The 10,971-nt window shown below is 56.5% G+C and overlaps 1 protein-coding gene across 1 annotated transcript; it reads right to left on the bottom strand.

Moving 5' to 3' along the window:
* Positions 1 to 45: 45 nt before the first annotated feature.
* On the bottom strand, positions 46 to 10,755 carry KIRREL2 (kirre like nephrin family adhesion molecule 2). The gene is made up of 17 exons (XM_060132106.1): positions 10,735 to 10,755; positions 7,970 to 8,087; positions 7,606 to 7,755; positions 6,837 to 6,986; positions 6,515 to 6,675; positions 5,991 to 6,141; positions 5,613 to 5,718; positions 5,348 to 5,496; positions 4,891 to 5,018; positions 4,667 to 4,799; positions 4,265 to 4,365; positions 3,883 to 4,102; positions 3,316 to 3,418; positions 2,897 to 3,005; positions 2,482 to 2,547; positions 915 to 953; positions 46 to 645 (listed from the first exon to the last, which is right to left on the bottom strand). Exons 1-17 carry the CDS (start codon positions 10,753 to 10,755, stop codon positions 574 to 576), a joined length of 1,977 nt encoding a protein of 658 aa, XP_059988089.1. The 3' UTR covers positions 46 to 573.
* Between the last annotated feature and the right edge of the window lie 216 nt (positions 10,756 to 10,971).

Below are 10,971 nucleotides of genomic sequence, written 5' to 3' on the forward strand. Positions count from 1 at the left end.
AATATGCTCATTCTCAGATTCCAACACCACCCCTCACCCCCCCCAACCCCACAACAGCTCTCACCCTATCCTTACTCCTTGGGTCCAGTTCTTCCAGGGCCTTTAAGGAAGGTAGAAAAAATCAAGATAGTGACCATCTTGGATTCGCAGGGGGTGAATGGCCATTCTGGCTGCAATTCCATGGGTGAAGCAAAGTGCCCCTTGGGGAGAGCCAGGACAGGTCCTCCATCTTAATCTGCCTTATGTTGCCTTTCTTCTCAATGCAGGTGGTCATCTTGAAATATCTTCTTTCAGTGTTGGGAAACAACTTCCTTCTCTGCCCCTAACTCCCATCACCCCCTGCCCCCCCATCCCTCTGCAGAGGGTCCATGTGCCATCTTGCATCTCTTTTACACAGGGGAAGAGGTAGGCACAGTGGCCTTCTTGCTCCCACTTGGGGCATCCCCTTTGGCTGAGCTGACTGTATATCAATGACCCAGACAATTGTAACGATCTTTCCCTCCCCTCAATGTTCAATGTTGGAAGAGTAAGGTCGCCAACTTGTTCTGGTTCCTCAGAAATCAGGACAATCCATTATGGCAAGTTGAAGACCCCAGGACTCTTCAGTTGGAGAGATGTCACACATGAGTCTGGAGACGTGGGTGGCTGGGGGTGGGGAAGGCAGCATATGGGAAGGGGGGAGTGCTGGGGGCCAGATCTGGGGGTCCAAAGGATGTGGGTTTGATGTAGCTGGTAAAAGCTTGAGGATGGGGTGTGGTGAGATAACCTGCCTTGGCTCTGTATAACCTGCAGGGGGGGACAATGCCCACATGTGTTTTGAAATCATAGAAGATAGGGGTCCCTGGAGGTCCAAGAGGGGAGGAGGGTGGTAGGAAGAGACCTCCTCCAGGGGCTTCTCCAAGGCTCAGGCTCACACTGACTCCTCGGACCTTGTAGTAACCATTGGTTGGGCCCTGAGGGGACAAAATGGGACTTGGTAAGGTATGTAAGGGTACAGCGGGGTGAGGGTCACTGATGGAGAGACACACTGAGATAGAGCCAGACCTAGGGGGAGACGAAAAGATAGAAACAGGAGCAGTCAGAGACCCAGAGCCATATGGACTGGTAGAAGAACAAAGCGACACAGAAAAACAGTGACAAGAGATGAAGGGACAGAGGAGATGGGCAGAGAAAGACAGAGACAGAAGGATATAGGCCTGCTGAGTGGTGGCGGTGTGGAAGGAGATGCAGAGGGAACAAGAGAGAGAAATGGAGATCAAGACATTCATTCATTCATTTGCCCAACAGACTTGAGGCTTTGATTCTGAGTCATGCCCTGTGCTGCATGCCTAGACATCTCTCACTAGGATAGACCTAGCCCTGTCCTCATGGAGATCCAGGCCAAAGGAGAAACGAGGAATCACTAGATAGAGCCAGGAAGGTCAGGGTTGTGATGGAGGAAGTTCAGGGAGTGACTGGGACAGCTATGGGGGGATCTTCAGACTGAGATGGGGAAGCCTAGCTCACAGTGGTCATGGCTATGACGGGTGAAACACAGACAGAATGATCAGGGCTACGAGGAGGGAAGCAAGAGCTTTCTGGAACCAGAAACGTTTGAGTTGAGACCAGAGGAATGATGGAGAGAATTAGGTAGGTATGTGAAGAAAGGTAGGAGTGTTTCGGGCCAAGAGAATAGCATGTACTAGGTACAGAGAAGAGAGAGAAGGGCTCTGGATTGGGGACTGGGGTCAGTGGGGCCTAAAAGAGATGGGACCCTAAAGGATGTACAAGTTTGGGGAAATGTGAGGCCAGTGTGGAACCTGGTAGGTAGAAGGGGCCTGGGTGAAGCAACCAGGGAGAGGCATCTAGGAGGCCTGAAACATGACTGTGTTGGGAAAAGCACAAGCAGACTGAACCTTGATCTGGGGCTCAAGATGGAGGCCAAGGCTGGGGCTGATATGTGGGCATAGTCAGCAGATAAACAAACTGAGACTGGAGTTGGGTGAGACAGCCCAGGAGGCAGCAAGAAGTGGGTGGAGGGGGTTAGGTGCCAGCTCTGGGGGCAACAGAATGAAAAAGGAGGGAACAGAATTGGAGAGAGGGACTGCTCTGGTGGTGCAGTGGTTAAGAATCCACCTGCCAATGCAGCGGACATGGGTTCGAGCCCTGGTCTGGGAAGATCCCACATACCACGGAGCAACTAAGCCCGTGTGCCACAACTACTGATCCTGTGCTCTAGAGCCACAACTACTGAGCCCGCATGCCACAACTACTGAAGCCAGCACGCCTAGAGCCCATGCTCTGCAACAAGAGAAGTCACTGCAATGAGAAGCCCACGCGCCGCGAGGAAGAGTAGCCCCTACTCGCCACAACTAGAGGAAGCTCGCGCGCAACAACGAAGACCCAACACAGCCAAACATAAAAAAATAAAAAATAAACAGAAAGAAGTGGAGAGAGAGTTGGAGATACAGTGAAGGGAGCCCCTCTTTTCCCAACACTCACCTTGGTCTCCAGAGCTCCCTCCTCATCCAGAGCCAGGTCGCTGTGGTCTGTGTGCACGATGGGGCCCTGGGGTAGGGTGCTTAGTGAAAGGGAGTGTAGAGGATCCTCTGGCCCCAGTGCCAGACCCCAGAGACCCTCAGCTGAACATCTGAGGCCAGGCAGGAGGGACCAAGGGCACCTGAGAGCTGGGGTCTGGGCTCAGGACAACAAGGAGACTTAGGGACATATTGAGTCTAGGGAATAGTTGGGTCAGGGGTGTATTTGGATTTGGGGGATATTTGGATCTGGGGATCCCTGTTGGGACTACGGCTCTTTTTGAGTTTGGGGCGCCCAGTTGCGACTGGGATCACAACTGGGACTGGGTTACTATTTGGGTCTTGAGGTACTGTCAGGTCTGGGGACCCTGGCATCCTACCTGGTCCTTGCTGCTGCCTGTCTCCTCCTCGGGACCCCTCGAACTGGAGCCGTTGCTGCTCCCTGGGATTCGCACCAGATTCTTTTGCTTGGAGAAAGAGGCTGAGGCCAGGGACATTGGGGGTGGGGGCAGAGGTAAACGATGGGGCTGGATCACGGTCTGTGGAGACCAGTGCGCAGGAAGAGAGAGGACTGGGGCAAATCAGGTCGGGAGACTGGGAGAGAACTCTGGCCTAGGAGAGTAAGGGGTGTGTGACCCTGAGGAGACGGAGTTAGAGCTTGAGCAGGGAATCAGGTCCTGGATGTAAGCCAAGGCCAGTGAGGGTCTAGAGAGGCAGGACTGGGACCAGGTCCCAAGGCCAGGCCAGTCAGTGGGCAGGGCCTGTATATGGGCCTGCGGTGGGGCTCAGGTACTGACCCTTGCCATGGCACCAGCAGCAGAGGGCCACCCCAGTGCCGGCCATAAGGAGAGTCATGGCCACAGCGGCCACTCCAGCCACAATCCGCACAGCGGGCAGCAAGTCTGTGGGAAGAAGAGGGGGTTCCTGAGGCTGCTGAGCAGGAACTGGGGAACAGGGCTTGGGGCTTTTGTAGGGAATCTCTGGGTTCAAAGGTCACCAAGTTTGGGGATTCCAAGTTTTGCAGTCCCCTAGCTTGGGGTCCCTTGGGTTTAAGGACTCATGAACTTGAGGTTTCACAAGTTTAAACTCCCTGGCTTTAGAGAGTCTTAGACTTTGAGGGTATTTTTACTTTGCCTATATTTGGAGGTTGCCTTCTTTGGAGCCCCTAAGTGTGAGGGGTCTCTTAGTTTAGGATTCCGTATTTGAGGGAAATTATTGTTTGGGGATCTCAGGATTCAATGGACTCATAGTTTTGAGGCTCCCAAGGTTTGGGGGTCTCTGCACTTGAGGGTCTTCTGTTTGGGGGTTGTGGCATTTTGGGGGCTTGAAATATTCAGATTTGGGGTCTTCGGGCCCAGGGTCTCACCTCTACGTCCCAGGCTGACCTGGGTGCCTCCTTCGCCCAACCGGTTCCGGGCAGTGCAGTTGAAGCCCCGGCTAAAGTCGGACTCCTGGGTCCCCGAAATGTGCAGCACAGAGATCAGGCCTGGACCCTGTCCCCCGCGGCCCTCTGGGGCTGGGAATGTCTCCACCAGGAACCGACCCCTCGACCCCGCCGTCAGGAAGCCCTCATCCCAAGACCAGACCTGGGGGCACAGAAGAGGAGGGTCACTGAGGAGACGAAGGAGGGCGGGAAGAGGAGGTCAAGGCGTCGGGAAAGTCACAGATCATCCCAGCAGTTTTGGGGGTCCGGCTAGGAGGTCTGGGATCACCGCTGGAAGGGTCACGAGAGTGGGAACTTTCCTTACCACGGCTTCTGGGGCGGGGGAGGCGAAGACTAGACACTGGAGGCGGGCGGGGCCCCTCAGGAAGGCGGGCGCAGAGTGCAGGGCGGTCACCACTGGGGGAGCTGGTTTGGAGATTGTGGACCAATCAGAGGAGAGGCCCCGCCCACCCAAGTCCCGTTCTCAAGCAGGCGAGGCCAGGCCTGGGCACTGCCCACTAACCCCGACCAACTAGGCCAAGCCTCTTAACAAACTTCGAACCCCTCTGAGGCTTGCCTTCCCTAGGTCCCGCTTCAATCCAAGGGCCCCAGCCGTCAGTTAAGCTCCCCTTCTCGAGGCCACGCCCACTCCCATTAGCCCTCGCCCCCTCTGCCCACTTCTTATCCCAGGACATGCCAGGTCCACTAGGAAGCACCGCTTTCTCACCGTTCACAGTCAACCTAGCTTCCGCAGCGCCACCCCGCAGGCCCGAGAGCCCCGGCCCGGCTCTGCACACGTAGTCGCCTGCATCCTCCGGCCCCACCGCGAGAAGACGCAGCGTGGGCCCGGAGGCCAGCACCTGGGATAGGGAAGGGGCGTCAGGGACATGACCATGGGAGAAAGCCCCATCTACTGCTAGCCATGGCCACAAGCCCCAGGTCTGGCCTCACCTGCGCGTCCCCGCGGCGGGTCCAGGTTACCCGTGGAAGAGGATTCCCGCGCCAGACACAGCTGAAGGAGGCGTCTTCCCCTACGTCCACGGATAAGGGTTTCGGCTTTGCCTGCAGAATCGGCCCGACTGGAGGAGACAGAGGAGGGGTCACATGACCAGGGAGGGATGCAACTTCTGACTTGGGATTAGCCACTCCGAAACGACACTCCCAAGGGCCATTGGGTTTAAGCCCCCGGTTCACAAATCAGCTCGTACGTCCGGCTCACAAGCCCCAGCCCCGCTCGCGCCCCGCCCCTACTCCACTTTGGTACTGATCCAGCACAGCCAAATCCCGCCTAAATCCTACTTCGGGCCCCACCACCTCCCGCAGTCCGTCAGAGCCGCGCCTCACCGTAGCCCCAGTCCCATTTCTCTCACCCCACTTTGGCCACACCCATGGCCCCGCCCCTGCTCACATCGCACATCCAGCGCTGTGCTGCGGTTGGCGCTACCCACTGCGTTGCTGACCTCGCAGGACACCGGTGCAGTCAGGAACGAAGCGTCCGCCACTACCTCCAACATTGGCCCGCGGGCCCCAAGCACAGGGGAGCCCCCCTTTGCCCACCTGCGAAGGTGGTGGGCTGTGTTGTCCTTGCTCCCGAAGCACACCTACTCACGTCCTAGCCCCAGCCCTCCCCAAGACTGTTCTCCCAGCTGGGGAGAAATGATCTGTGTCCTCACCTATAGCCAGTGACAGGAGGCTGGGCTGTGGCCTGGCATAGGAAAGTGACCTTCTCTCCCTCCTGCACTGTCTGTGGTTCTGCAGACAGAGTCACCACTGGGGGGTCTGTAGAGGTGAGTCAATGGTCAGTGGTGGGCAAGGACATGCAACACTTCCATTGATGACCTAGTGGTCCAATTCTCAGGTCCTCCACCCCAGGAATCTGAGTCCCCAGTCCCCTCTTCCCTTTCAGCTAGGAGTCTAGGCTTCCAGTACCCAATTCCCCCAGGGACCTGAGGTCCACAGCCCTCTCCTTTCTCATACCCTGAAGTCCAGGCCCCAGCTGCCTCTTTCCCCAAGGACCTCAGGCTCAAGGCCCAGTGTCCAACTGCACTCACACTGCAGGCTCAGTGTGATAGCTGTGTCCTTCCCCGCAGGCAGGGCCTGGCTCCGAGCCCGGCAAACCAAGATGGCTCCATCATCGTGGCTGGAAGGGGTCAAAGATAAGATGCTCTCCACTGACCCAGTGGTTCCTTCCTTCAACAGGGTCTGTAGATTATGAATAATAATGATGATTTCATCTACCCTTAGGTAGTACTTACTTTAGGTCAGGCGCTCTTCTAGGCATTTATAAATATTTATTTAATCCTCACAGCTATCCTAGAGGTGCATACTACTATTAACTCCGTTGTACAGATAAGTAAACTGAGGGATGGAAAGGTGAAGATCAACTAACGAGTGGCTGAGCCAGGATCTGAACCTAGGTAGTCTAGCCCTAGAGCCCTTATACTTAAGTACGTACCAAGGATCCCAAGCCTTGAATCCCTGCCCTCCCATGCCTCCTCTGGATGAGCCTGTGGTCTGAGTGGACCCCCAAATTTCCCTGAATGAGCAAGGGCTGGCACAGAGACTTGGACCTGACCTGGCGGAAGGTGGCCCCATCTAGCCGGACCCCATCTCGGAACCACAGCAGCTCAGGGGTGGGGCGGGCATCCCCGCGGCTCCGACAGGTCACATTCGCAGGAACCCCAGCAACCAGAGACACAAAGGGGCCACCCAGCACCTGGGGGGGTTCCGGAGGCACTGTAGGGTGGATCTGAGGTCAGAGCTGGATCCTGGGCCCAGAGACCCTGATCTTCCCAGCTCCGACCGACCACTCCTCCCTTCTCCCCGGACTCTCATATTCCCAGCTAGCACTGGCGGTCCCCCTGGGCTCCCCAGGGACAAGTGGGCTGGGTCCTTACCCAGCACGTGCAGTTGGGCTCGTCGAGAGCGGAGGCCTGCTTGTGTAGCTTGACATTCGTAGGATGCTTGATCCTCTATCTCTACGGGCCTAATGTGGAGGTCGTGCTGGCCACTGGCTGCATTCCCTGATATCCAGTACCGGGACCACCCTGGAGTCAGGGAAAAGGCAGTCACACCATGGTTCTGAGTTCTTGGCCCCAGGCCTCCATCCCCAGACATCCCACACCAGAAAGACACTACCAAAAGTGGGTGCTGGGCCAGAGAGACACTAATCCTCTCCCAATCCAGAGTCGCTGCAAACTTGCGGGGGGTGGGGGTGGGGTGTGTGTGTGTGTGTGTGTGACAAATTCAGGAAAAAGAAAAAGCAAGAAAACAATTGTCATAAAAGTCAGATGAGATACTACCTCCTGGGTGGGGAGGGAGTGGGCTATGACAGGGGAAGGGAACAAGGAGGGCTTCTGGGGAGCTGGCAATGGACCTGGGTAGTCGTTACATGGCTGTCTATTTTAGAATTATTTGACAAATCTTCCATTTATGCTTTATGAGCCTTTCTGCACTTATGCAATATTTTACAATAAAAATTAAAATTCCCAAACCCTATGGGTCACCTCCAAAGAAGGAGCTGAAGATTCTGAACTCCCAAATGTTTCCTTGAGCCCATTCATTTCCCAAACTTGAAAACGTCAAAATAGAAACTTCAGTTATAGCCCAAGCCCAACACCCTCACCCTGGAGTCAGCTCCTCCCTGAATAGATAGAACAGCCTCACCTGGCAGGTCTCTTTCGCCCCCTAGAGCCAGCCCATCCTTAGTCCACTGAACCAGCCCCCAGTATGCGCCCAGGGCACAGGGCAGACGGGCCTCGTCCCCCAGCAGTACTACCAGGTCTTCTGGCTGTTGCAGGAAGTGGGGTGACAGACCTAGGAGAATGGGGCGGAGGAGCAGAGCTTAGCACATTCAAGAGTTCCCTCACTCAGGAGGGAGTTCAGTCCCCAATCCCCTCTGCCCTCGGATCCAGAAGCCCAGGGTCCCTCAGATCTAGGAGTCTGAACCCTCAGCTGCACTTACCACAGTAAAGCGACAACTGGCAAACAACCCTCTCTTGTATTTATCTGCCCCTGCCCCTCGCGGTACCTGCACGCCCTCTGAGGCAGAAGAGAAGGACAAGGAGTGCGGGGACCAGCATCCTGAGTGTGTGTCCCCCAAGATCCAGCAGACTTGCTGTTGCACTGGCTTCCCTGCCAGCTCCTTCCTCGGCAGCACACCTCCCACCACTCTAGCCTGGAGTCCCCTTCGCTCCCAACTCTTCTCTCCAGGCTAGCAGCACCCCCTGTCTCTGGCCGGGAGTTCTCCTAGCCTGCTCCGCCGCAGGCTCCGCGGCTCTGAAACGCAGGCCAGTTCCGCGCGCTCGGTCTCGGAGAGACCCTGGAGGGCCTGATCCCCTCGCCCCGCCCCGGCCCGCCTTCTGGGAGACCCGCCCTCTTCCCGCTGAGAAACTCCCGCGGCCCAGAAGCGGATGAATGGGGGCATGCAGGGCCGGGTTCCCCCAGCGGGAGGACACCCCAGCGCCCTTTCAGTCTGGGAGCTGGAACACCTGGGTTGAAGGAGGGGGTACCGGCTGGGTTGGACACCTGCACCCTGCCGGGGTTGGGGGATGGCTGGGGGTGAGGAGGAGGGAGGGGAGGGAGTGGAAGAAACTTGCTCAGCCCGGGTCCTGGAGGGACCGCGCTGAGTGGAAACGCAGCTATAAATGGGAACCCCTGGGGACTCGCTAGTTTCCGCGCCCCGGAGAAGCGGGGCCCGGGGCTCCTCTGGCCTGGTGGGTCAGGAAGAGGGCACCGTGTTTGCCTGGGGGGCAGCTGGGACCCTCCGAGAAGGGGAGGTTCAGCTCTCCCCACCTCAAAACCTCTTCTCAAAATATCCCTCTGCCTGCCTTGCTACCGCTGCAAACCATAGCACGTCCTAAGATCCAGGAATCCAGGCCCCCAGCCCCTCCTTTCCCAGAACCCTGCGGTCCGGGACCACCCCCTCGCCCCACTCGGCCGTGGTTGCCGGGCGACGGCTGGGAGGCGGCGGTGTCCGGGCTGACTCAGGCGGGGAGGCTGGGAACCACGCAGCTTGTCCTGACGGCTACATGCCGCCCAGCTGGGGCGTTCCCACGCTGCTGGCCCGCAGTGCGCTGCGCAGCTGGCCGAGCAGGTGGGAGGGACCCTGAGCCGACAGAGCGGGGACTGGGGGTCTGACATTCTTGAGCCTGTAGGGACTGGGGCTCCACACTCCGTTGTTCCTGAGCTCAGATTCTTGTGTCCTTGAATAGCAGGGGCATGGATCCCCAGGATTCTAAGACTAGGGGTTCAGACCTCTGAGGACTGAGAAGCTAATGTCCTGAACGCCAAGTTTCTGAGGAGTTGGGGACTCAACTAGGTCCCCTGCCTGCAGCAGAGTGTAGTTGGGAAAGGATGACCTGGGGTCAGAAAATCTGGCCTTAAATCTTAGAGTTAGTGGATTTAACCACCAATCTCTCTCCCACCCCCACTCAGGACCAGAAGGATTTGAAAATCAACAGACAGTGAACATCTGCCCTAAGTCCTGTGTGTGCATGGGGGGTGGGGGGGGTGGGAAGGATTGGAGGCCTGAACTCCCAGGTCCTTGGGAAGAAGGGGCCTCGACTCCTGAGTCTGAGAGGGTAGATCCTGGGGGCCCAGACTTCTAGAACTCTTGGCTTTTGTTTTGGGATCCAGCCCCTGGATTTTGAAACAGGATGAGCTTGGGTCCAGGACTCCTGAGTCTTGGGGTGGAAGTCAGGTAGTAAGGCTGTTTTTCCAGACACCTGACATCACTTCCCCTTCCTGGCTCTCTGGGGCCACAAGCATGGAAAGATGGAGAGCCTGAGGTCCCAGGAATATCCAGAGAAGGAAAACATCCAAGGTGGAGGGTGGAAGGTTTGTGCTAATTAAAGGTCCCAGCAATGGACAGCTCTATGCCCTGGCCCCGAGGGACACCATCTGGTGACGGCGCTGCATCCAGCCCATTCCCCAGGAGGCGTGGGGGCGTCGGGAGAGGGAATGTGGGAGGAGGGCAAGGAGTCAGGAATGGGAGGCAAGAAGAGAGATTAGAGGGAGCATCAAGGATGGAGATGTGGGGACTTAGGCCAGATGCCTCATCTTGTTTCTGGATGAGGACCAGATGGGGCTCATAGTGGGGGAGAGAGAGAGAAAATGAGCAGTTCCAATTCCTGCAGGAGATAAGCGGGCAGAAGCAGCTTATCCCATGTGGGTGTGTATGCACACACTGGAGTGGGGAGGGCAGGCCAAGCAGCATATGGTTATAAAATCCAAAGATGTGAACCATCAGGAGGACTCAGAGATGAAGAAACAAATGAAAGAAAGACACACAGTCAAAGGCTGACTGAGAACAAATATTTATTGAGCTCCTGGTGTGCGTGAGAGACAGAGTATGGGGTGGGGGAGAGATAGAGATGAGAACAGAGACAGAAAGCGAAAAACAGAGAAACATACAGGCACAGACAGTGACAGAGTTAAAGGCTGGCTGACGTGTAACCACCTAATGGAGAGAGAGAGGGGGAGAAAGACACTGAGTCAGAGAGGGAGAGTCTCAAAGCGATGGAGAAAGATAGGAAAATAAATCGACGTGGCTTGAGGGAGGGAGAGAGATAGACACCCAGAAGGCAAGAAGAGACAGAAAGAGATAGAGGGAAGCTATGTGAACTAGAACTCACAAGGCCCTTGCCAAAGTGTTCCCACACTGGGCTCAGTGCTTGTGGCCTCGGACCCTACCTGTCACTCCTACCCACTCAGATTGCCAGGTACACTTAACACCTTAGATATTTACACACTCACACACTGCACAAACTTCCACAGATCACAGCTCACTCTCACTTTCCCCAGGCTCACACGCATGCTCACACACTCACAAGCACTTCACACACATGTGTGCACACAGATATCGGCACTCTCCCAGTCCCTCTCACACACTGTTGCACACTCCTCAGCAGAGACCCCTGACGTCACTGAGAGGGGGACGTCTACTCAAAGAAGGAAGGGGTTTGAAGGTCAGGTACCAGGGTAGGAAGAGCCGAAGAGTCTTACCCCCACGCTGGGTCCAGCTCTCAGCTC

Source organism: Lagenorhynchus albirostris, chromosome 19 (assembly GCF_949774975.1).
Source record: "Lagenorhynchus albirostris chromosome 19, mLagAlb1.1, whole genome shotgun sequence".
Taxonomy (NCBI): Eukaryota; Metazoa; Chordata; class Mammalia; order Artiodactyla; family Delphinidae; genus Lagenorhynchus; species Lagenorhynchus albirostris.